The 27442-nt window shown below is 41.9% G+C and overlaps 1 protein-coding gene across 4 annotated transcripts; it reads left to right on the top strand.

Moving 5' to 3' along the window:
* The first annotated feature begins 914 nt into the window (after positions 1-914).
* On the top strand, positions 915-27442 carry LOC103700193 (kinesin-like protein KIN-14H). Of its 4 annotated transcripts, none has more exons than XM_089927864.1 (7): positions 915-1141; positions 1229-1629; positions 2005-2204; positions 2286-2316; positions 25896-26009; positions 26146-26418; positions 27173-27442. In XM_089927864.1, the coding sequence occupies exons 3-6, from the start codon at positions 2076-2078 to the stop codon at positions 26307-26309; spliced, it is 438 nt and encodes a 145-aa protein (XP_089783990.1). In that variant the 5' UTR covers positions 915-1141; positions 1229-1629; positions 2005-2075; the 3' UTR covers positions 26310-26418; positions 27173-27442. The 4 variants fall into 4 exon arrangements, with proteins under 4 accessions (XP_089783990.1, XP_089783989.1, XP_089783991.1 ...); XM_089927865.1 differs by having other exon boundaries at positions 976-1146; XM_089927863.1 differs by lacking the exon at positions 1229-1629 and having other exon boundaries at positions 975-1146; positions 2144-2204.

Raw genomic sequence — 27442 nt, forward strand, 5'->3', positions numbered from 1 at the left:
TAACTAATGGTAACCTGAAGAAAATTCATACGCAAAGCTCTCAAGAAAAGATTATAGAATACCTGGATTGTCACTAGCTTAGTATTCGATCTATTCACAGTAATTCACCTAATGGTCTTTGCTAACCAAGTCTCTCAGTTGTTGAGTAAAGACTCAGGTTCAGTTTCCACTACCAGAAAACACACGTATAGTGACGGGAAACTAGTGACGGACCGTTATCAGTCACTATTTGTGACGGATTAGTGACCAACAGAAATTTGGTCACCATGGTATAAACTTAGTAACAGATTAGTGACAGACCGGTCACAGAATGCGCGGGTAGGATGGGCGCCAAAACTTAGTGACCACCATAGTGACGGGGTATCTGTCACACAACTGGTAACCAAAATTGCAACCAGACAGTGACAAACTCAGCCGTCACAAAAATCGTAACCCAAGTGTTTATAAATTTTTAAAAGATTATTTTTGGCAGTGACGGGTTATTGACAAAAATTTCCGTCACCAAATTTAATTTTTAATTCCAAAAATATTAAAAATATTATTTTTGAGTAATTATAACTTAAAAAAAAGGTAAAAAGAGGAAAATCCAAAATGAAACTAAGTGTGCCCGCCGTCTTGTCCAAATCTCTTTGATAGCCCAAATCCCAATCGCTCTCCAAAACGGTATGGCATTCCTAGCAGATTCGTCTAAGCATACAAGCATGCCAATAGTATCTAGAATCGAAAAGAAGAGAGGTGAAAGGTTGGCAGCGTAAGCCTTGATGTAAGAATTTTTACTACCGTAATATTATCTACTCAAAGGAGGATGAGCTAGAACTATGATTCTACTTTAAGAATTATGAATAAATTAAGATAACCAAAGTAAAAAAATAAAAATAAATATATAAATGAAGATAAAAATAAAAATAAAGTTTACTGTAGATGTTTTTATTGGTCAAAATATTTCTTCTCAGAGTTACATTCTCCATCCAATGATCCAATTTGTAGCGTAGATCCCTACAATAAATAAAGTACATTCTCCACCTCCCACCTCAAAACCCTAACTCTATCACCCTAATATCCTCTTAAATCCATGTCCTCCCGGAACCAGAACAGGCCCCCTCCCACCCCGGTCTTCGACCCCACTCCAAGCCCCTCAAATGTAAGGTTTGCCCTCTACTATCGTTCTCCTAGGGGTAGGGTTTTGACTTCTAGGGTTTTGGATTGATCACTGGTTCGGTTCTTGCAGAAGATGGAGAATTTAGATGAGGCGCCTGTGGACAAGCGAAGGAAGATTGGAGCAGGGGCGGCCCAAGCCTTAGGCCGCCTAAGGCCCCAGCTCGAAGGAAGATTGGAAGATTGGAGCAGGGGCGTCTCCTCAGTCCTCCGCCTCCCTGCCCCGCCTCCCCGGCATCCCGCGAGGCCGCGACCTCCTCGCCTCCCTCCCGGCTGCCTGCAAGTCTTCTCCGCGCCAGCGAGCCGGTGAGGTCGTCTCCTCTGCCTCCCCGGCATCCCGCGACCTCCTCGGCTCCTCGCCTCCCTCCCGGCTCCCGTCCGGCCGTCCCTTGACTCACGTCTGTGAGACTGCGACGGTGCAACCCCATCTTCTTCACGTCAGGTCGTCAACCCGCTGCACTTGAGTTGTAACTTGTAAGTCTTTCTCTGACTTAAAGACGTTTGATGAAATGCCTAAACCAGTAAACCATATGTTATTTCTTTCTGTTTTTTAGGCAAAGGATGGGAAAGTCCATTGGATTCATTGCATTTATGATTTATATAAGAATATGAGATGAAGAATGATAGAAAAGGAAAGAAAAACAAAGTTAAAATCAAAGCTGTTGATGTCTAAGCATGATGGTTTAATTTCTTGTTTTGCTTGGAGAACTTCAAAGCTGCATTTTGGTTGCACAACATTTTGAGGTTCAGGATGGTAGATGTCAACCCAAGCACAACCAAGATCATGAGGTTGGGCTCCACATAATTAACAGTTTACCTTGCATCATAATGTGGTAAATGGTAATGTAGGTATACCATATAGATCAGTTCACATGGGGGTCTGGAAACCAGTAGTTAGGTGAATCACACGGTGTTGTCACATGTGGCCTGTGGGATCATGGTTTATTCATGCAAGATTCTTTCTTGGGATTACTTTGTTCACATCTAGGGAGGATGTGGAGAGGCTTTTGGGTGAGAAGATGAAGGGGAAGAACCAGAATGATTACAAGGTAATTGGTCTGAAAATTTCCCATTTTGTTGAATTTTTGCCCATTTTAACTGATTTTGTGGGAATTTTATTTATATTATAGGGAAAGAGCGAGCAGATGATAAAATACATAAAGAAACTGTGGAGTGATTGATTAAAACCCTATTTGATTTTGATGAGCTCAAAGCATTTGAGTATATTTCTTGTTTACTAATGAATTCAATTAAGTGTTTTCAGTGAAAATCTTCTCTAAGTGTCTCTAGACTTGGTTCATAGTATTTTGGATAAGTTAAGAAGTCAGCTTGAACCAAAGTCTGAGACTCGAGTCGACTCCAGAGTATCACGAGTCGACTCCAAGCGTATCAAGTTCACTGGCACGGGCTCGAGTCGACTCCGGATCGGTACGAGTCGACTCCGACTGAGAACAGACAGACGAACAGAAAGCTTCAATTCAAAACCTGTCAGCGAGTCGACTCCCGAAGTGCGCGAGTCGACTCCAATGTTTACCGAGTCGACTCCGGAGAAGTATGAGTCGACTCCAAGGAGTCACAGGCAGAAAAGTCAGAGAGCAGTTTTCGGGTCTGAGATTCGAGTCGACTCCAGTGGAACGCGAGTCGACTCCGATGGTTGGCAAGTCGACTCCAAAGAAAGTGAGAGTCGACTCTCAGAGGAACACAAGAAAAAAGACAGAAAGCATTTTTCGGACTCTGAGATTCGAGTCGACTCCCGCAATACGCGAGTCGACTCCCGCAATACGCGAGTCGACTCCCGCAATACGCGAGTCGACTCCGAGACTCCGCGACCACAAAGAAGACAGAAGACCAAGTTACTGCCTCTGAGATTCGAGTCGACTCCCAGACAGCTAGAGTCGACTCCAAGGCAGCTTCACATCAAAAAGGCAGAAGACCAAGTTTCGGAAACTGAGAGCCGAGTCGACTCCGAGGAAGTTCGAGTCGACTCCAAGACTGGACGAGCCAAAAAGACAGAAGATAGGGAGTTCGGGCTCTGAGCGCCGAGTCGACTCCCAGGATTGTCGAGTCGACTCGAGTGGACCAAATTCAAAAATAGATCCACGGACTCCATGGGATAAGCCGACTCCGAGAAAGCCAAGTCAGCTCCAGAAGTTGGCGAGTCGACTCCAGGTCAAGACGAGTCGACTCCCAGCCTAAGAGGCTACTTTAATTCAAATCCGAAACAGTTGCCGAGTCGACTCCAGAAAAGCATGAGTCGACTCCCGCTATAGCCGAGTCGACTCCTGATCGCGCGAGTCGACTCCAACCCACCAACGGACACATTGTCAGGGTGTACAGAGTGTGCAGAACGGGCAGAAAAAGCTCTCTAACGGCTAGTTTCCATGGGGGTTGGTTTAAATAGCCACAGAGGACTGTAGCAAAGCAGAGAACAACCATTCCACTCCAAGTATTCAAGCATTCAATCTCTGCAACCTGTTCTTCAACGAAAAAAGAGGGAAGAGCTGCATTAACTGCATCCACCTACATCTTCCCAGCAATTAAAGAATCCTCCTCCTGCATTCAAGTCGACTACACATTCAAGAGGAGACCCGAAGTTTAAGAAGCCATTCATCTTCTCCAACTTAAAAGCGTTTGAGGGCTTCTAAACTCTTTTCAGATTATATTGTTTTCCATCTGCTTTTGAGAAGCTTAGTTTTCTGTTTGTCTATTTTATTTACAACTTGTATCTGCTTGGTTCAATCGGGGGATTGAATCAAGGATATTGAGGTTGGTTGGTGAGCCGAGTGTAAAACCAACGTGTGTAAGGGTTCGATTGTGATCCCGGAAAAACAATCGGGGTGGTTCTAGTCGGTGAACCTGGGAAAACCGACCGAGTTCGTTGTGAGCTCGTAAAACAACAAGTTTGGTTGTGAGCTTGAAAAACAACCGGCTGTAATCCAAGGGGGTTATAGTGAATTCCCAAGTGAGACTTGGGGAGTGGACGTAGGAGCAAGGGTTAGCTCCGAACCACTATAAAACTTGGTGTTTGTGATTGATTGTCTCTCTTCTTCTTCCTCTCATATCACTCACAGCACATAGCAATTAATTAAACAACTTGCAATAGTTTTAATTAGTCATTCACAACGTGTTAAATAGCTAAATTATTTTAAAACCCAATTCACCCCCCCTCTTGGGTTGTCTATCTGGGCAACAAGTGGTATCAGAGCCTAAACTCTTCCACCCAAGAGCAAAAGATCGAAATGACAACTCCATTTGGATCTTCTCACATTGAGGGTCAGTCCACCCAAAGACCTCCATTCTTTAATGGATCCGACTACTCATATTGGAAGGCTAGGATGAGAATATTCATTCAAGCCCAAGACTATGAGATGTGGACCATTATAGTAAATGGCCCATACATCCCATCCATATATGTAGAAGGTGTCACGGTACCCAAACTAGAAAAGGATTGGGATGAACATGACATGAGAAAGGCACAACTAAATTCTAAAGCTATGAATGTGCTTTATTGTGCCTTAGATAGAAATGAATTCAATAGGGTCTCAACTTGCAATTCTGCAAAAGAGATTTGGGACAGACTTGAAGTGACCCATGAGGGCACGAATCAAGTCAAAGAATCCAAAATAAATATTTTGGTTCATAAATATGAACTATTTAAAATGGATTCTAATGAAACAATCACATGCATGTTCACTAGGTTTACTGATATTGTCAATGGCCTAAAAAGCCTTGGCAAGAACTATACTAACAGTGAGCTTGTCAGGAAAATCCTTCGGTGTCTACCAAGGTCATGGGAAGCTAAAGTGACGGCAATCCAAGAAGCCAAGGACTTGAACAAGTTACCACTTGAGGAGCTTCTTGGATCCCTAATGACGCACGAGCTAACCATGAAACAACACAACGAGGAAGAGTCCTCCCATAAGAAAAAGGTAATAGCTCTAAAATCTACTTCATCTAACAAGGACTTATCTTGCAGTAGCAGCAGTGAAGAAGAAGAACATGATGAAGATGATGGTGAGGCACTTCTTGTGCGCAAATTCAGAAAATTCATCAACCACAAGAAGTCCTATCATCAAAGGAGAGGCCCCTCAAATTCCTACCGCAAGGACAAAGGTAAAGAAAGGGAAAATGAGGGGATTGGGTGTTACGAATGCAAGAAGTCGGGTCACATAAGAGCTGAGTGCCCTTTACTGAAGAAGAGGAGCAAGTACAAGAAGAAGAAGGCTCTTGTCACGACACTATCCGACTCGGACTCATCATCCTCTTCATCGGATGAGGAACAAGAGGAAAAGGCCAATTTCTGCTTCATGGCCAATGGAAATGAGGTAACGCTCGAATCGCCTTTAGATTTTACTTTTGATGAGCTTTATGATGCTTTTAATGAACTAATGATTGAATATAAGGCTATAAATGTTAAAAACAGAGAATTAAAAGTAACTAACCAAACTTATATCCGTAAGTATGATTCATTAGTTAAGGATAAGGATTTAATCACCAAAGAAAATATAGACCTTAAGACAAGCAACCAACTTTTAACTCAAAAGACTAATACCTTAACTAAGGATAATGAAAAACTAACTAAGGAACTTTCAGAACTTAAAAACCATAAACAAATCTTAAACAAGGATCTCACAAAAGAACTAAATGATCTAAAGGCAAAAAATCAAACACTAACCAAAGAACTTAACAAATACAAACCTTTGGTTGAAAAATTTACATGTAGTTCTGAAAAGTTAAATATGATACTCAATAGTCAACGAGCAGTATTTAATAAAGCGGGTTTAGGATATAAACCAAGAAATAAACAAAAACTTCTTAGTAACTTCTTTGTTAAAGCTGGGAAAAGTAAAACTAAGAAAATAACCTGCTTTTGTTGTGGAACTATAGGTCATAAAGCAAATGTGTGTAATTTTAGGAAAGGTAAAACAAAAAGGAAAATTAAAAAGTGTTGCCCAGATAGACAACCCAAGAGGGGGGGTGAATTGGGTTTTAAAATAATTTAGCTATTTAAAATGTTGTGAATGACTAATTAAAACTATTGCAAGTTGTTTAATTAATTGCTATGTGCTGTGAGTGATATGAGAGGAAGAAGAAGAGAGACAATCAATCACAAACACCAAGTTTTATAGTGGTTCGGAGCTAACCCTTGCTCCTACGTCCACTTCCCAAGTCTCACTTGGGAATTCACTATAACCCCCTTGGATTACAGCCGGTTGTTTTCCAAGCTCACAACCAAACTTGTTGTTTTACGAGCTCACAACGAACTCGGTCGGTTTTCCCAGGCTCACCGACTAGAACCATCCCGATTGTTTTCCCGGGATCACAATCGAACCCTTACACATGTTGGTTTTACACTCGGCTCACCAACCAACCTCAATACCCTTGATTCAATCCCCCGATTGAACCAAGCAGATACAAGTTGTAAATAATATAGACAAACAGAAAACTAAGCTTCTCAAAAGCAGATGGAAAACAATATAATCTGAAAAGAGTTTAGAAGCCCTCAAACGCTTTTAAGTTGGAGAAGAGGAATGGCTTCTTAAACTTCGGGTCTCCTCTTGAATGTGTAGTCGACTTGAATGCAGGAGGAGGATTCTTTAATTGCTGGAAAGATGTAGGTGGATGCAGTTAATGCAGCTCTTCCCTCTTTTTTCGTTGAAGAACAGGTTGCAGAGATTGAATGCTTGAATACTTGGAGTGGAATAGTTGTTCTCTGCTTTGCTACAGTCTTCTGTGGCTATTTAAACCAACCCCCACGGAAACTAGCCGTTAGACACCTTTTTCTGCCCGTTCTGCACACTCTGCACAGCCTGACAATGTGTCCGTTGGTGGGTTGGAGTCGACTCGCGCGATCAGGAGTCGACTCGTCTGTAGCGGGAGTCGACTCATACTTTTCCGGAGTCGACTCGGCAACTGTTCCAGATTTGAATTAAAGTTGCCTTCGCGACTGGGAGTCGACTCGTCTTGACCCAGAGTCGACTCGCCAACTTCTGGAGCTGACTTGGCTTTCTCGGAGTCGGCTCATCCCATGGAGTCCGTGGATTTATTTTTGAATTTGGTCCACTCGAGTCGACTCGTCAATCCTGGGAGTCGACTCGGCGCTCAGAGCCCGAACTCCCTATCTTCTGTCTTTTTGGCTCGTCCAGTCTTGGAGTCGACTCGAACTTCCTCGGAGTCGACTCGGCTCTCAGTTTTCGAAACTTGGTCTTCTGCCTTTTTGATGTGAAGCTGTCTTGGAGTCGACTCTAGCTGTCTGGGAGTCGACTCGAATCTCAGAGGCAGTAACTTGGTCTTCTGTCTTCTTTGTGGTCGCGGAGTCTCGGAGTCGACTCGCGTATTGCGGGAGTCGACTCGAATCTCAGAGTTCGAAAAATGCTTTCTGTCTTTTCCTTGTGTTCCTCTGAGAGTCGACTCTCACTTTCTTTGGAGTCGACTTGCCAACCATCGGAGTCGACTCGCGTTCCACTGGAGTCGACTCGGATCTCAGACCCAAAAACTGCTCTCTGACTTTTCTGCCTGTGACTCCTTGGAGTCGACTCATACTTCTCCGGAGTCGATTCGGTAAACATTGGAGTCGACTCGCGCACTTCGGGAGTCGACTCGCTGACAGGTTTTGAATTGAAGCTTTCTGTTCGTCTGTCTGTTCTCAGTCGGAGTCGACTCGTACCGATCCGGAGTCGACTCGAGCCCGTGCCAGTGAACTTGATACGCTTGGAGTCGACTCGTGATACTCTGGAGTCGACTCGAGTCTCAGACTTTGGTTCAAGCTGACTTCTTAACTTATCCAAAATACTATGAACCAAGTCTAGAGATACTTAGAGAAGATTTTCACTGAAAACACTTAATTGAATTCATTAGTAAACAAGAAATATACTCAAATGCTTTGAGCTCATCAAAATCAAATAGGGTTTTAATCAATCACTCCACAATCTCCCCCTTTTTGATGATGACAAAACATTGAGTATATGTAAAGTGAATTGCACAATAAACAATGAAATAAAATCCATAAATGAATTCAAATGTCTGGTAATTCAATTTATCCAAGCTTGAAAGGAGTGAAACAGTAAATTTCGGAGTTAAAGCTCCCCCTTTCATTTGGAATTATATAAGCCTTCATATTATACAATCAATTGTTTGGCTTATATATCTTTAATGATTTAGCTTTGTTAAAATTTCAGATTCTCCCCCTCAACATATGCATTCTACTTTGTTTTGATTCTTTGAATTTTCTTTTAATGCTTTGAAGTTTTTGAACTGAAATTTTGGTTTTTAGAGGAAAAATCTGTCAATTTGTTCTTGAGTAGGATTCAGCTAATCTCCGAATATCCCTTGAATAGATTCTGGAGATTACTCCATTAGGAGCCCCAAAAGAGAGATAATGAGCCTCGAGGTACCGAATCCACTTAGAACAAATTTGTGTGTTTTAAGAGTTTATCTTTTTATTGATTTCCATTGATTCCTTTTACATATTTTATGCATATTTCTCCCCCTTTTACATATTTTATACAGATTTCTCCTCCTTTTTGTCATCATATCAAAAAGGAGGTAATCAAAACACACAATCAAACATAGATCAAAAGGCATAGTATTGAAGAATAATGCGGCTACTCATTGTATTAATTTGTATGTAAGTACATTTCAGAATACAATAAGTAAAGCAAAACAATACATGTCAAAACAAAACACAAAAAGTAGCTATGGTCTCCTCGAGGATGTAGCTCCTCCTCTCGAGGATGTGGCTCCTCCTCTCGAGGATGTGTCTCCTCGAGGCATGCGCTCCACGAGTGATTGGACCGCATTGGTGACGTTCTCGAGCTGGCGAATGATGGCCTGGATGGCCCTGCTCTGTGTCGTATCCAGCTCGAGCACCGACTTCTGCAGTCCGTCCAGCTTGTCGATGAGCACATTCGACAAGCGCTCGGCCCCCGCGGTAGTGGTGGACATGTCACGGCCGATGTCATCTCGCATCTGTCGAGTGGTGCTCGTGACCTCACCCATGCTATGGAACTGGGCCTGCATCAAGGTCCTCATGTTGTATATCTCTTGCCGCACCTCAGCTGTCATGTCAGTCACGGCTGTCAGGGAAGGAACCAACGCGGAAGATGTGGGAGCAGGAGAGGGAGTAGGCATCGAACCTCGGAGCTCCCGAAGCAACTCATCCCTCAGATCTCGGACTATCTCCTGCCGTCGCTCCCGGAGCTGCTCAGGATCAATGCGGACCTCCATGGGTGGTGGAGCCGAGGAGGAGGGTCCGGCGGAAGTGGTAAGAGCAGAAGTGGGTGGAAAGTCTGGTACGTCAGGAAAGTCAGAATCGGGCTCAGGACTGGGGAAAGGTCTGGTGGTCTGTGTGGTGATGGATGACTTCCTAACCCAAATCCCCTCTCTCTTCCGAAACCCCATCCTGTGTAGGGTCCCTGCACGCGTGCAATCAGTCCATCGCAATGCGCGAAAGGGTTCCCCCTCAGGGATAGGAATCTCGTACTCCCTAAATAATAATGTGAAGACCATGCCGTAGGGTAGGGTGAGCCTAGGTCTGTCTAGTGGCTCACACATGTATCGATATATGAGTTTGGGGAAGTTGATTGGGGTGTCATGAAGCATATAGAACATGAGAGCTAGGTCTCTCTCAGATACAAAGTCAAATCTCCCGGTCTTAGGGAAGATGGACCTAGACAATATACTCAAGAGGATCCGCATCTCAATCGGTAGTGAGCTAGCGGATACCTCGTCTATGGGTGACTGGGGTGGATGCCCTAGAACGGCCGTAAGGGCCTCAACCCTGTCCTCAGGGTGTGTAGGAGCCACCCCTACTAGTGGAAGGTGGAGGATGTGGGCAATAAGATCCTCCGTAACGAACAGAGGGACACCGGCTACTGTGCCCTCGATACCCCCATCTCCCCGATGGACGGTACCGTAGAACTCTCTAATGAGCCCTGGATATGTGGGGAGATCTAAGGTGAGGAAGTACTCTAAGCCCTGGGCCCTGAGTCTATCACCTATAGTGAACCCTTCCCGGGAGAGATAGTCGAAGTCGACATATCTCCCGGTGGTGACGGCCTTCCCGGCTAATGGCCTCGCGGGAACCGCCCTAGGCGGGGAACGAGCCGGAGGTTGTGGCCTCGCGGGATCGTGCCGAGCCTTGGAGCGCCGCTCGGGACCGGCCTCGGGTCGGGACCTCTTCCGGACTACGGTCTTACGCGGCATAATGACCTAAAATGGGAGGAAAACCTAATGAACGGTGAAGAACCGACGGGAAAGTCTTGGGGACGACCGGGGACGACCTAGAAAGGGAGGAAAACCCTAGGGGACGGTGAAGGGTCGACGGAAAAAGCCTTGGGGACGACCTAGGAGTCGGCTCTAGGGCTTGTGAACAGTGGCGGCTTGAGAAAGAAGTGTTTTCGAAATGACAAAGTTAGGGTTAAAAAGTCGGATCCCGACTGCGAGTCGACTCCACTGAGTCGCGAGTCGACTCGACCTCGAGTCGACTCCAGAATATGTGCGAGTCGACTCTCCTTATGCGCCTGTAGACCTCGAGTCGACTTCCGACTATATGTGAGTCGACTCCCCCTCAGCTGCCATCTCTGCGAGTCGACTCCCGCAAATGCGCGAGTCGACTCTCCCTCAGGAGCCGACTCTGAAACTTACTCGAGTCGTCTCTAACTTTGGCACGCACCTAAAAATCATGCTACATTCGTGCCAAATGAGGGAAAAACACTAAAGTATGATCTGATTTGATGATCAGTGAAAAGAAACTCTATTTTAACCACAATCTAATCATCAAAATCAATGAATCTAGTGGAAACTACCACTAGGATGGATCAATCACTCCTAATCCCCTCCTAAGCACACTAAACCTCTCTTCACTTAGGGGTTTTGTAAAAATATCTGCTAATTGATCATCAGTACAAACAAATTGGAGTGTCACATCACCATTCAATACATGATCTCTTATGAAGTGATGTCTTATCTCAATGTGTTTAGTTCTTGAATGCTGAATTGGATTTTTAGTTAGATTAATGGCACTTGTATTATCACAATTAATGGGAATTTTATCTTATTTAATGCCATAATCTTCTAGTTGTTGTTTAATCCACAAGATTTGAGCACAACAACTTCCGGCTGCAACATATTCAGCTTCAGCAGTAGACAATGCAACCGAGTTTTGTTTCTTGCTAAACCATGAGATAAGGTTTTCTCCTAGAAATTGACAAGACCCGCTGGTACTTTTTCTATCAAGCTTACATCCAGCGAAGTCTGAATCTGTGTATCCTATTAAGTTTAGGCTAGATTCTTTAAAGTACCATAATCCTATATTCTTAGTTCCTATTAAGTATTTAAAAATTCTCTTAACTGCAACTAGATGTGATTCTTTAGGATTAGCCTGATATCTAGCACACATGCAAACGCTAAACATAATATCAGGTCTACTTGCAGTAAGATACAATAAGGATCCTATCATACCTCTATACAGTTTCTGATCTACAGATTTACCTGATTCATCTTGGTCTAATTTGCATGATGAGCTCAATGCTGATTGACTTGTTTCCCTCCATATCAAACTTCTTGAGCATCTCCTTGATATATTTGGCTTGATTGATGAAGATGCCTCCTTCAGATTGTTTGATTTGAAGCCCGAGGAAGTAGTTCAGCTCTCCCATCATGCTCATCTCAAATTCACTCTGCATTAAATCAGCAAATTCTTCGCAGAGGCGATTGTTAGTAGCACCGAAAATGATATCATCAACATAAATCTGTACTAATAACATATCTTTGTTTTGCTTTTTCAGAAACAGTGTTGTATCTACATTTCCCCTAGAGAATTTATGTTCTAATAGGAATTTGCTAAGCCTCTCATACCATGCTCTAGGTGCTTGTTTTAAACCATAAAGTGCTTTGTTCAGTTTATATACATGATTAGGGTATTGATGATTTTCAAAACCAGGAGGTTGTTCTACATATACCTCCTCATTAATATACCCATTTAAAAATGCACTTTTTACATCCATTTGAAATAGTTTGAAGTCCTTAGAGCATGCATACGCTAATAATAATCTAATGGCCTCAAGTCTAGCTACTGGAGCAAAGGTTTCATCAAAATCTATACCTTCTTCTTGATTATAACCCTTTGCTACTAGTCTAGCCTTATTCCTTATAACAATTCCATTTCCATCAAGTTTATTTTTATAAATCCATTTAGTACCTATAATTGGATATTCAGAAGGTCTCTCTACTAGATTCCATACCTTATTTCTAGTAAATTGGTTTAATTCTTCTTGCATTGCATTTATCCAATTTACATCATTTTCGGCTTCTTCTCTATGTTTGGGCTCAAAGTGTGAGACAAAAGCTAGATGGTTATTTAAATTTCTAAGGGATGCTCTAGTCCTAACCGGTTGAGATGGATCATCTAGAATTAGTTCCTTAGGATGCCCGTGAGCATACCTCCAAGCTTTAGTTAGCCCATGATCCACAATAGTCTCTTGGCTTGATGATGCTCCTTCATTCAACTTTTGATTATCATCTTGTAATACCATTTCATCTATCTTTTCTTCAAGAATTTCAACATCATCATCAAAATTAACTTTCTTACTAGAGGAAAAATCACTAGAGTCATCAAATACAACATGTATAGATTCTTCTATAACTAACGTTCTTTTATTAAAGACTCTATAGGCTTTACTAGTTGTAGAGTAACCTAAGAATATTCCCTCATCAGATTTAGAGTCAAATTTACCTAGATTATCTTTTCCATTATTATGAACAAAATACCTACATCCAAAAACATGAAAGTAATTGACTTTTGGTTTTCTGTTTTTCCAAAGTTCATAAGGTGTTTTCTTTATAATGGGTCTTAATAAAACTCTATTTAATATATGACAAGAAGTATTAATGGCTTCTCCCCAAAAGTACTTAGGGAGGTTACTTTCACATAACATAGTTCTAGCCATTTCCTCTAGAGTTCTATTTTTCCTTTCCACAACTCCATTTTGTTGTGGTGTCCTAGGTGCAGAAAAATTATGGGTTATCCCCTTTTTACTACAAAACTCATCAAATGACTGATTTTCGAATTCGGTACCATGGTCACTTCTAATAGCTATTACTGAGGTATCTCTAGCATTGGTTACTTCTTTATGGAATTTCTTAAAAATAGAAAATGCTTGATCCTTATGTGCTAGGAACATGACCCATGTGTACCTAGAATAATCATCTACAATAACTAGACCATATTTATTTCCACCTAGGCTTGTTGTTCTAGTTGGTCCGAATAGGTCCATGTGTAATAATTCTAGAGGTCTAGAGGTAGAGACACATTTTATGGATTTAAATGAGTTTCTAGATTGTTTGCCAAATTGACATGCTTCACATATTTTATTCTTTTCAAATTTTAATTTTGGCAAACCTATCACGGAATCTTTTTTAACTAGTTTAGTTATTGTGTCCATGCTTGCATGACCAAACTTACGGTGCCATAACCAACTAGCATCATTATCCTTAGTTTCATTAACAACTAAATATTAGTTATGTTTGGCAAGATCTTCAAGGTCTACAACATACACATTCCCACGTCTAATTCCTTTAAAAACTAAACTATTGTCATTTGGGTTTGTTATAATGCATAGTGATGGTTTAAACATAACATCATACCCTTTATCACATAATTGACTAATGCTTAATAGGTTATGCTTAAGACCATCAACATATCTAACATTATCAATAAAAGTAGAAGGGGTAATTTGAACTTTACCAATACCAATGATGTGACCTTGGTTGTTGTCTCCAAAAGTCACAGCACCTCCCTTCTTAGCTTCAAGGGTGAAAAATTGATCCTTGTCACCCGTCATGTGTCTTGAGCAGCCACTATCCAAGTACCAGCAATTTTTGTTGACCTTGGTTGCAAGACACTCCTACACAAGCAAATCATGTAATCTTAGGTACCCAAGTTTTCTTGGGTCCTTCATGGTTAGTCATGTTGGTTCCTTTTGGAACCCATACCCTTTTAATTTTTCCTTTTGTTTTTCCTTTTCTATAATTACACACATTTGCCTTATGTCCTAATTTTCCACAACAGAAACAGGTTATTTTCTTAGTTTTACTTTCTCCTGCTTTAACAAAGAAGTTACTAAGAAGTTTTTGCTTATTTTTAGGTTTATATCCTAAACCTGCTCTATTGAATACTGCACGTTGACTATTAAGTATCATATTTAATTTTTCAGAACTATACGTAAATTTCTCAACCAAAGGTTTGTACTTTTCAAGTTCTTTAGTTAGAGTTTGTTTTTCGGTTTTTAGAATGTTTAAATCATTTATGAGTTTCTCGTTTAAGTTTTGTTTATTGTTTTTAAGTTCTGAAATTTCCTTAGTTAATTTTTCATTATCTTTACTCAAGGTATTAGTCTTTTGAGTTAAGAGTTGATTGCTTGTCTTAAGTTCTAAATTTTCTTTGATAAGAACATCTTTATCCTTAACTAATGAATCATACTTACGGATATAAGTTTGGTTAGTTACTTTTAGTTCTTTGTTTTTAGCATTTATAGCCTTATATTCAATCATTAGTTCATTAAAAGCATCATAAAGCTCATCAAAAGTAAAATCTAAAGGCGATTCGGACGTTACCTCATTTTCATTGGCCATGAAGCAGAAATTGGCCTTTTCCTCTTGTTCCTCATCCGATGAAGAGGATGATGAGTCAGAGTCGGATAGTGTTGTGACAAGAGCCTTCTTCTTCTTGTACTTGTTGCTCTTCTTCAGTAAAGGGCACTCAGCTCTTATGTGACCCGGCTTCTTGCACTCGTAACACCCAATCCCCTCGTTTTCCCTTTCCTTACCTTTGTCCTTGCGGTAGGAATTTGAGGGGCCTCTCCTTTGATGATAGGACTTCTTGTGGTTGATGAATTTTCTGAATTTGCGCACAAGAAGCGCCTCACCATCATCTTCCTCATGTTCTTCTTCTTCACTGCTGCTACTGCAAGATAAGTCCTTGTTAGATGAAGTAGATTTTAGAGCTATTACCTTTTTCTTATGGGAGGACTCTTCCTCATTGTGTTGTTTCATGGTTAGCTCGTGCGTCATTAGGGATCCAAGAAGCTCCTCAAGTGGTAACTTGTTCAAGTCCTTGGCTTCTTGGATTGCCGTCACTTTAGCTTCCCATGACCTTGGTAGACACCGAAGGATTTTCCTGACAAGCTCACTGTTAGTATAGTTCTTGCCAAGGCTTTTTAGGCCATTGACAATATCAGTAAACCTACTGAACATGCATGTGATTGTTTCATTAGAATCCATTTTAAATAGTTCATATTTATGAACCAAAATATTTATTTTGGATTCTTTGACTTGATTCGTGCCCTCATGGGTCACTTCAAGTCTGTCCCAAATCTCTTTTGCAGAATTGCAAGTTGAGACCCTATTGAATTCATTTCTATCTAAGGCACAATAAAGCACATTTATAGCTTTAGAATTTAGTTGTGCCTTTCTCATATCATGTTCATCCCAATCCTTTTCTAGTTTGGGTACCGTGACACCTTCTACATATATGGATGGGATGTATGGGCCATTTACTATAATGGTCCACATCTCATAGTCTTGGGCTTGGATGAATATTCTCATCCTAGCCTTCCAATATGAGTAGTCGGATCCATTAAAGAATGGGGGTCTTTGGGTGGACTGACCCTCAATGTGAGAAGATCCAAATGGAGTTGTCATTTCGATCTTTTACTCTTGGGTGGAAGAGTTTAGGCTCTGATACCACTTGTTGCCCAGATAGACAACCCAAGAGGGGGGGTGAATTGGGTTTTAAAATAATTTAGCTATTTAAAACGTTGTGAATGACTAATTAAAACTATTGCAAGTTGTTTAATTAATTGCTATGTGCTGTGAGTGATATGAGAGGAAGAAGAAGAGAGACAATCAATCACAAACACCAAGTTTTATAGTGGTTCGGAGCTAACCCTTGCTCCTACGTCCACTCCCCAAGTCTCACTTGGGAATTCACTATAACCCCCTTGGATTACAGCCGGTTGTTTTCCAAGCTCACAACCAAACTTATTGTTTTACGAGCTCACAACGAACTCGGTCGGTTTTCCCAGGCTCACCGCCTAGAACCACCCCGATTGTTTTTCCGGGATCACAATCGAACCCTTACACACATTGGTTTTACACTCGGCTCACCAACCAACCTCAATACCCTTGATTCAATCCCCCGATTGAACCAAGCAGATACAAGTTGTAAATAATATAGACAAACAGAAAACTAAGCTTCTCAAAAGCAGATGGAAAACAATATAATCTGAAAAGAGTTTAGAAGCCCTCAAACGCTTTTAAGTTGGAGAAGAGGAATGGCTTCTTACACTTCGGGTCTCCTCTTGAATGTGTAGTCGACTTGAATGCAGGAGGAGGATTCTTTAATTGCTGGGAAGATGTAGGTGGATGCAGTTAATGCAGCTCTTCCCTTTTTTTTCGTTGAAGAACAGGTTGCAGAGATTGAATGCTTGAATACTTGGAGTGGAATAGTTGTTCTCTGCTTTGCTACAGTCTTCTGTGGCTATTTAAACCAACCCCCACAGAAACTAGCCGTTAGACACCTTTTTCTGCCCGTTCTGCACACTCTGCACGGCCTGACAATGTGTCCGTTGGTGGGTTGGAGTCGACTCGCGCGATCAGGAGTCGACTCGTCTGTAGCGGGAGTCGACTCATACTTTTCCGGAGTCGACTCGGCAACTGTTCCAGATTTGAATTAAAGTTGCCTTCGCGACTGGGAGTCGACTCGTCTTGACCCAGAGTCGACTCGCCAACTTCTGAAGCTGACTTGGCTTTCTCGGAGTCGGCTCATCCCATGGAGTCCGTGGATCTATTTTTGAATTTGGTCCACTCGAGTCGACTCGTCAATCCTGAGAGTCGACTCGGCGCTCAGAGCCCGAACTCCCTATCTTCTGTCTTTTTGGCTCGTCCAGTCTTGGAGTCAACTCGAACTTCCTCGGAGTCGACTCGGCTCTCAGTTTCCGAAACTTGGTCTTCTGCCTTTTTGATGTGAAGCTGCCTTGGAGTCGACTCTAGCTGTCTGGGAGTCGACTCGAATCTCAGAGGCAGTAACTTGGTCTTCTGTCTTCTTTGTGGTCGCGGAGTCTCGGAGTCGACTCGCGTATTGCGGGAGTCGACTCGAATCTCAGAGTCCGAAAAATGCTTTCTATCTTTTTTCTTGTGTTCCTCTGAGAGTCGACTCTCACTTTCTTTGGAGTCGACTTGCCAACCATCGGAGTCGACTCGCGTTCCACTGGAGTCGACTCGGATCTCAGACCCGAAAACTGCTCTCTGGCTTTTCTGCCTGTGACTCCTTGGAGTCGACTCATACTTCTCCGGAGTCGACTCGGTAAACATTGGAGTCGACTCGCGCACTTCGGGAGTCGACTCGCTGACAGGTTTTGAATTGAAGCTTTCTGTTCGTCTGTCTGTTCTCAGTCGGAGTCGACTCGTACCGATCCGGAGTCGACTCGAGCCCGTGCCAGTGAACTTGATACGCTTGGAGTCGACTCGTGATACTCTGGAGTCGACTCGAGTCTCGGACTTTGGTTCAAGCTGACTTCTTAACTTATCCAAAATACTATGAACCAAGTCTAGAGACACTTAGAGAAGATTTTCACTGAAAACACTTAATTGAATTCATTAGTAAACAAGAAATATACTCAAATGCTTTGAGCTCATCAAAATCAAATAGGGTTTTAATCAATCACTCCACAAAAGGGTATGGGTTCCAAAAGGAACCAACATGACTAACCATGAAGGACCCAAGAAAACTTGGGTACCTAAAATTATATAATCTGCTTGTGTAGGAGTGTCTTGCAGCCAAGGTCAACAAAAACTGCTGGTATTTGGATAGTGGCTGCTCAAGGCACATGACGGGTGACAAGGATCAATTTTTCACCCTTGAAGCTAAGAAGGGAGGTGCTGTGACTTTTGGAGACAACAACCAAGGTCACATCATTGGTATTGGTAAAGTTCAAATCACCCCTTCTACTTTTATTGATAATGTTAGATATGTTGATGGTCTAAAGCATAACTTATTAAGCATTAGTCAACTATGTGATAAAGGGTATGATGTTATGTTTAAACCATCACTATGCATTATAACAAACCCTAATGACAATAGTTTAGTTTTTAAAGGAATTAGACGTGGAAATGTATATGTTGTAGACCTTGAAGATCTTGCAAAACATAACCAATGTTTAGTTGTTAATGAAACTAAAGATAATAATGCTAGTTGGTTATGGCACCGCAAGTTAGGTCATGCAAGCATGGACACAATAACTAAACTAGTTAAAAGAGATTCCGTGATAGGTTTGCCAAAATTAAAATTTGAAAAGAACAAAATATGTGAAGCATGTCAATTTGGCAAACAATCTAGGAACTCATTTAAATCCATAAAATGTGTCTCTACCTCTAGGCCTCTAGAATTATTACACATGGACCTATTCGGACCAACTAGAACAACAAGCCTAGGTGAAAATAAATATGGTCTAGTTATTGTAGATGATTATTCTAGGTACACATGGGTCATGTTCCTAGCACATAAGGATCAAGCATTTTCTGTTTTTAAGAAATTCCATAAAGAAGTAACCAATGCTAGAGATACCTCTGTAATAGCTATTAGAAGTGACCATGGTACCGAATTCGAAAATCTGTCATTTGATGAGTTTTGTAGTAAAAAGGGGATAACCCATAATTTTTCTGCACCTAGGACACCACAACAAAATGGAGTTGTGGAGAGAAAAAATAGAACTCTAGAGGAAATGGCTAGAACTATGTTATGTGAAAGTAACCTCCCTAAGTACTTTTGGGGAGAAGCCATTAATACCTCTTGTCATATATTAAATAGAGTTCTATTGAGACCCATCATAAAGAAAACACCTTATGAACTTTGGAAAAACAGAAAACCAAAAGTCAATTACTTTCATGTTTTTGGATGTAGGTGTTTTGTTCATAATAATGGGAAAGATAATCTAGGTAAATTTGACTCTAAATCTGATGAGGGAATATTCTTAGGTTACTCTACAACTAGTAAAGCCTATAGAGTCTTTAATAAAAGAACGTTAGTTATAGAAGAATCTATACATGTTGTATTTGATGACTCTAGTGATTTTTTCTCTAGTAAGAAAGTTAATTTTGATGATGATGTTGAAATTCTTGAAGAAAAGATAGATGAAATGGTATTACAAGATGATAATCAAAAGTTGAATGAAGGAGCATCATCAAGCCAAGAGACTATTGTGGATCATGGGCTAACTAAAGCTTGGAGGTATGCTCACGGGCATCCTAAGGAACTAATTCTAGATGATCCATCTTAACCGGTTAGGACTAGAGCATCCCTTAGAAATTTAAATAACCATCTAGCTTTTGTCTCACACTTTGAGCCCAAACATAGAGAAGAAGCCGAAAATGATGTAAATTGGATAAATGCAATGCAAGAAGAATTAAACCAATTTACTAGAAATAAGGTATGGAATCTAGTAGAGAGACCTTCTGAATATCCAATTATAGGTACTAAATGGATTTATAAAAATAAACTTGATGAAAATGGAATTGTTATAAGGAATAAGGCTAGACTAGTAGCAAAGGGTTATAATCAAGAAGAAGGTATAGATTTTGATGAAACCTTTGCTCCAGTAGCTAGACTTGAGGCCATTAGATTATTATTAGCGTATGCATGCTCTAAGGACTTCAAACTATTTCAAATGGATGTAAAAAGTGCATTTTTAAATGGGTATATTAATGAGGAGGTATATGTAGAACAACCTCCTGGTTTTGAAAATCATCAATACCCTAATCATGTATATAAACTGAACAAAGCACTTTATGGTTTAAAACAAGCACCTAGAGCATGGTATGAGAGGCTTAGCAAATTCCTATTAGAACATAAATTCTCTAGGGGAAATGTAGATACAACACTGTTTCTGAAAAAGCAAAACAAAGATATGTTATTAGTACAGATTTATGTTGATGATATCATTTTCGGTGCTACTAACAATCGCCTCTGCGAAGAATTTGCTGATTTAATGCAGAGTGAATTTGAGATGAGCATGATGGGAGAGCTGAACTACTTCCTCGGGCTTCAAATCAAACAGTCTGAAGGAGGCATCTTCATCAATCAAGCCAAATATATCAAGGAGATTCTCAAGAAGTTTGATATGGAGGGAAACAAGTCAATCAGCACCCCCATGAGCTCATCATGCAAATTAGACCAAGATGAATCAGGTAAATCTGTAGATCAGAAACTGTATAGAGGTATGATAGGATCCTTATTGTATCTTACTGCAAGTAGACCTGATATTATGTTTAGCGTTTGCATGTGTGCTAGATATCAGGCTAATCCTAAAGAATCACATCTAGTTGCAGTTAAGAGAATTTTTAAATACTTAATAGGAACTAAGAATATAGGATTATGGTACTCTAAAGAATCTAGCCTAAACTTAATAGGATACACAGATTCAGACTTCGCTGGATGTAAGCTTGATAGAAAAAGTACCAGCGGGTCTTGTCAATTTCTAGGAGAAAACCTTATCTCATGGTTTAGCAAGAAACAAAACTCGGTTGCATTGTCTACTGCTGAAGCTGAATATGTTGCAGCCGGGAGTTGTTGTGCTCAAATCTTGTGGATTAAACAACAACTAGAAGATTATGGCATTAAACAAGATAAAATTTTCATTAATTGTGATAATACAAGTGCCATTAATCTAACTAAAAATCCAATTCAGCATTCAAGAACTAAACACATTGAGATAAGACATCACTTCATAAGAGATCATATATTGAATGGTGATGTGACACTCCAATTTGTTTGTACTGATGATCAATTAGCAGATATTTTTACAAAACCCCTAAGTGAAGAGAGGTTTAGTGTGCTTAGGAGGGGATTAGGAGTGATTGATCCATCCTAGTGGTAGTTTCCACTAGATTCATTGATTTTGATGATTAGATTGTGGTTAAAATAGAGTTTCTTTTCACTGATCATCAAATCAGATCATACTTTAGTATTTTTCCCTCATTTGGCACGAATGTAGCATGATTTTTAGGTGCGTGCCAAAGTTAGAGACGACTCGAGTAAGTTTCAGAGTCGGCTCCTGAGGGAGAGTCGACTCGCGCATTTGCGGGAGTCGACTCGCAGAGATGGCAGCTGAGGGGGAGTCGACTCACATATAGTCGGGAGTCGACTCGAGGTCTACAGGCGCATAAGGAGAGTCGACTCGCGCATATTCTGGAGTCGACTCGAGGTCGAGTCGACTCGCGACTCAGTGGAGTCGACTCGCAGTCGGGATCCGACTTTTTAACCCTAACTTTGTCGTTTCGAAAACACTTCTTTCTCAAGCCGCCACTGTTCACAAGCCCTAGAGCCGACTCCTAGGTCGTCCCCAAGACTTTCCCGTCGGTTTTTCACCGTTCATTAGGTTTTCCTCCCATTTTAGGTCATTATGCCGCGTAAGACCGTAGTCCGGAAGAGGTCCCGACCCGAGGCCGGTCCCGAGCGGCGCTCCAAGGCTCGGCACGATCCCGCGAGGCCACAACCTCCGGCTCGTTCCCCGCCTAGGGCGGTTCCCGCGAGGCCATTAGCCGGGAAGGCCGTCACCACCGGGAGATATGTCGACTTCGACTATCTCTCCCGGGAAGGGTTCACTATAAGTGATAGACTCAGGGCCCAGGGCTTAGAGTACTTCCTCACCTTAGATCTCCCCACATATCCAGGGCTCATTAGAGAGTTCTACGGTACCGTCCATCGGGGAGATGGGGGTATCGAGGGCACAGTAGCCGGTGTCCCTCTGTTCATTACGGAGGATCTTATTGCCCACATCCTCCACCTTCCACTAGTAGGGGTGGCTCCCACACATCCCGAGGACAGGGTTGAGGCCCTTACGGCCGTTCTAGGGCATCCACCCCAGTCACCCTTAGACGAGGTATCCGCTAGCTCACTTCCGATTGAGATGCGGATCCTCCTAAGTATATTGTCTAGGTCCATCTTCCCTAAGACCGGGAGATTTGACTTTGTATCTGAGAGAGACCTAGCTCTCATGTTCTACATGCTTCATGACACCCCAATCAACTTCCCCAAACTCATATATCGATACATGTGTGAGCCACTAGACAGACCTAGGCTCACTTTGCCCTACGGTATGGTCTTCACCTTGTTATTTTGGGAGTACGAGATTCCTATCCCTGAGGGGAAACCCTTTCGCGCATTGCGATGGACTGATCGCACGCGTGCAGGGACCCTACACAGGATGGGGTTTCGGAAGAGAGAGGGGACATGGGTTAGGAAGTCTTCCATCACCACACAGACCACCAGACCTTCCCCCAGTCCTGAGCCAGACTCTGACCTTCCCGACTTACCAGACTTTCCATCCACTTCTGCTCCTACCACCTCCGCCGGACCCTCCTCCTCGGCTCCACCATCCATGGAGGTCCGCATCGCTCCTGAGCAGCTTCGGGAGCTGCGGCAGGAGATAGTCCGAGATCTGAGGGATGAGTTACTTCGGGAGCTCCGAGGTTCGATGCCTACTCCCTCTCCTGCGCCCACATCTTCCGCGTTGGTTCCTTCCCTGACAGCCATGACTGACATGACGGCTGAGGTGCGGCAAGAGATATACAACATGCGGACCTTGATGCAGGCCCAGTTCCATAGCAGGGGTGAGGTCACGAGCACCACTCGACAGATGCGGGATGACATTGGCCGTGACATGTCCACCACTACCGCGGGGGCCGAGCGCTTGTCGAATGTGCTCATCGACAAGCTGGACGGACTGTAGAAGTCGGTGCTCGAGCTGGATACGACACAGAGCAGGGCCATCCAGGCCATCATTCGCCAGCTCGAGAACGTCACCAATGCGGTCCAATCACTCGTGGAGCGCATGCCTCGAGGAGACACATCCTCGAGAGGAGGAGCCACATCCTCGAGAGGAGGAGATACATCCTCGAGAGGAGGAGCTACATCCTCGAGGAGACCATAGCTACTTTTTGTGTTTTGTTTTGACATGTATTGTTTTGCTTTACTTATTGTATTCTGAAATGTACTTACATACAAATTAATACAATGAGTAGCCGCATTTTTCTTCAATACTGTGCCTTTTGATCTATGTTTGATTGTGTGTTCTGATTACCTCCTTTTTGATATGATGACAAAAAGGAAGAGAAATATGTATAAAATATGTAAAAGGGGGAGAAATATGCATAAAATATGTAAAAGGAATCAATGGAAATCAATAAAAAGATAAACTCTTAAAACACACAAATTTGTTCTAAGTGGATTCGGTACCTCGAGGCTCATTATCTCTCTTTTGGGGCTCCTAATGGAGTAATCTCCAGAATCTATTCAAGGGATATTCGGAGATTAGCTGAATCCTACTCAAGAACAAATTGACAGATTTTTCCTCTAAAAACCAAAATTTCAGTTCAAAAACTTCAAAGCATTAAAAGGAAATTCAAAGAATCAAAACAAAGTAGAATGCATATGTTGAGGGGGAGAATCTGAAATTTTAACAAAGCTAAATCATTAAAGATATATAAGCCAAACAATTGATTGCATAATATGAAGGCTCATATAATTCCAAATGAAAGGGAGAGCTTTAACTCCGAAATTTACTGTTTCACTTCTTTCAAGCTTGGATAAATTGAATTACCAGACATTTGAATTCATTTATGAATTTTATTTCATTGTTTATTGTGCAATTCACTTTACATATACTCAATGTTTTGTCATCATCAAAAAGGGGGAGATTGTGGAGTGATTGATTAAAACCCTATTTGATTTTGATGAGCTCAAAGCATTTGAGTATATTTCTTGTTTACTAATGAATTCAATTAAGTGTTTTCAGTGAAAATCTTCTCTAAGTGTCTCTAGACTTGGTTCATAGTATTTTGGATAAGTTAAGAAGTCAGCTTGAACTAAAGTCTGAGACTCGAGTCGACTCCAGAGTATCACGAGTCGACTCCAAGCGTATCAAGTTCACTGGCACGGGCTCGAGTCGACTCCGGATCGGTACGAGTCGACTCCGACTGAGAACAGACAGATGAACAGAAAGCTTCAATTCAAAACCTGTCAGCGAGTCGACTCCCGAAGTGCGCGAGTCGACTCCAATGTTTACCGAGTCGACTCCGGAGAAGTATGAGTCGACTCCAAGGAGTCACAGGCAGAAAAGTCAGAGAGCAGTTTTCGGGTCTGAGCTTCGAGTCGACTCCAGTGGAACGCGAGTCGACTCCGATGGTTGGCAAGTCGACTCCAAAGAAAGTGAGAGTCGACTCTCAGAGGAACACAAGAAAAAAGACAGAAAGCATTTTTCGGACTCTGAGATTCGAGTCGACTCCCGCAATACGCGAGTCGACTCCGAGACTCCGCGACCACAAAGAAGACAGAAGACCAAGTTACTGCCTCTAAGATTCGAGTCGACTCCCAGACAGCTAGAGTCGACTCCAAGGCAGCTTCACATCAAAAAGGCAGAAGACCAAGTTTCGGAAACTGAGAGCCGAGTCGACTCCGAGGAAGTTCGAGTCGACTCCAAGACTGGACGAGCCAAAAAGACAGAAGATAGGGAGTTCGGGCTCTGAGCGCCGAGTCGACTCCCAGGATTGTCGAGTCGACTCGAGGGGACCAAATTCAAAAATAGATCCACGGACTCTATGGGATGAGCCGACTCCGAGAAGGCCAAGTCAGCTCCAGAAGTTGGCGAGTCGACTCCAGGTCAAGACGAGTCGACTCCCAGCCTAAGAGGCTACTTTAATTCAAATCCGAAATAGTTGCCGAGTCGACTCCAGAAAAGCATGAGTCGACTCCCGCTACAGCCGAGTCGACTCCTGATCGCGCGAGTCGACTCCAACCCACCAACGGACACATTGTCAGGGTGTACAGAGTGTGCAGAACGGGCAGAAAAAGCTCTCTAACGGCTAGTTTCCGTGGGGGTTGGTTTAAATAGCCACAGAGGACTGTAGCAAAGCAGAGAACAACCATTCCACTCCAAGTATTCAAGCATTCAATCTCTGCAACCTGTTCTTCAACGAAAAAAGAGGGAAGAGCTGCATTAACTGCATCCACCTACATCTTCCCAGCAATTAAAGAATCCTCCTCCTGCATTCAAGTCGACTACACATTCAAGAGGAAACCCGAAGTTTAAGAAGCCATTCCTCTTCTCCAACTTAAAAGCGTTTGAGGGCTTCTAAACTCTTTTCAGATTATATTGTTTTCCATCTGCTTTTGAGAAGCTTAGTTTTCTGTTTGTCTATTTTATTTACAACTTGTATCTGCTTGGTTCAATCGGGGGATTGAATCAAGGGTATTGAGGTTGGTTGGTGAGCCGAGTGTAAAACCAACGTGTGTAAGGGTTCGATTGTGATCCCGGAAAAACAATCGGGGTGGTTCTAGTCGGTGAGCCTGGGAAAACCGACCGAGTTCGTTGTGAGCTCGTAAAACAACAAGTTTGGTTGTGAGCTTGGAAAACAACCGGCTGTAATCCAAGGGGGTTATAGTGAATTCCCAAGTGAGACTTGGGGAGTGGACGTAGGAGCAAGGGTTAGCTCCGAACCACTATAAAACTTAGTGTTTGTGATTGATTGTCTCTCTTCTTCTTCCTCTCATATCACTCACAGCACATAGCAATTAATTAAACAACTTGCAATAGTTTTAATTAGTCATTCACAACGTGTTAAATAGCTAAATTATTTTAAAACCCAATTCACCCCCCCCCCCCTCTTGGGTTGTCTATCTGGGCAACAGAAACTAAGGACTTGTATCAGATGGTTCATGGAGCTTGAAGATGGGTATTTGGCCGATCAGGAGAAACTCAGAAGTATGTTGGATTCTAAAGAGAAAAGGCATGCAGAGATTGGTAAATGTCACTTATGCCTTTTAATTCGGACTGCTAATTGTTCATTGATTGGCTGTTAAAAGAAATCTTTTTTGATTAGAAGTTTGAAGAACTAGGTGTTTGTAGTATTTATTTGGTCGGTTTTTATCTTCTGTAGAGGCTCAGATGAGGGCCAAGGTTGAAGAATTAAATGCAATTATCCAGGACCTTCAGAGGCAGCATGCATCTTTGCTGGAAAGCTTCAGAAAGGAGGAAGCTGACAAATTGATAGATCTTTTGAAAATTTCTAGTTCTTCTGTTAATTGTTTGGCATGTTTCTGATGGCAGATTTGAAAAATGACAGGCCTTCGTTAAATCTTACGAGACGGAAAGAGAGGCAAGGATTGCAGTTGAAAATTTGCGGGCAAAATTATCCGAAGAGCTAGAAAAGGTCAATCCAGTTCTTAATTGAGTTTACTGTTTACTTTGTACTCCATGCAGTATAGCATTAGATTATCCTTTTAACTGAATGCTGTCCATCTTGTGCGATAGCTATATGCCTTTGCTTCTCCTTACTATAATTGTATAACAGTCGGTGGGGACTCTATTTTGAGAATTGTTTAGGTGTACAGCAGTTCATCTTTAGGTTCTGCAATTCCAGATGCATTAAATACAGAGGTGCTGTAATTTGGAAACAAGCCTAATGTTCTCTGCTAATGGTCGGTCTTTAGATGTCATTCTCGCACACTGAAGTCTTTGTTGGTTATTATGCTCTCAAGTGGAGGTTCATAGTGTGACAGGTTCATCTTGTATTTACAACTATCATACCTTAGGTGGTATTTGAATATCATATTTGAACTAGTTTAATTCCTGAAACTTGGAGCTAAAACCCTCCATACAATAATCTGTTTTTGCCACCCATCTTTCACATCTAATTGGCTCATCATTAAATTTATAAAGACCCAATATCAATCAACTTTTCTATTTTTGTGGTTTGGTTACTGGTTGGAGTTTCTAAATAAAACAAAATGTCCAATTCTGATTGTGGTAGAAATGAAAATAACGCCTTAATAAGAATGACGAAGAGAATATAATAGCATGATCACTTTCCATGTCTTGAATTTACCATCACTAACTTGAATTTATGTGTTTGTTGCATTTAAAGTATTTAGTTTATTTTCTAATGAATATTTTTTAAATTGCAGGTTTCTTGATTATGAGGTCAGTCACAAAACTATTGCAATCATGCACCAATTTTTCAATGGTCCTTGGTTGTCATGGAGGGAGGTCTCTGCACATGCTAAAGTTGGAATGCTTCATTATGATTGCTTTTGCCTCAGATGATAGGTCTTTGCATTCCTAGGAGGAATGAAATCTCTGTTGATCTCTATGACATGCTTTTGGATTTTGATTTTGATGGATTTAGGACATGTTGATGTCTATTTTGAATGATGTGTTAAATGACTTTTGCGTAA

The sequence above is a fragment of the Phoenix dactylifera genome, chromosome 16 (genome assembly GCF_051530095.1).
Source record: "Phoenix dactylifera cultivar Ajwa chromosome 16, Ajwa_hap1_PhDact_Kaust_v1.1, whole genome shotgun sequence".
Taxonomy (NCBI): Eukaryota; Viridiplantae; Streptophyta; class Magnoliopsida; order Arecales; family Arecaceae; genus Phoenix; species Phoenix dactylifera.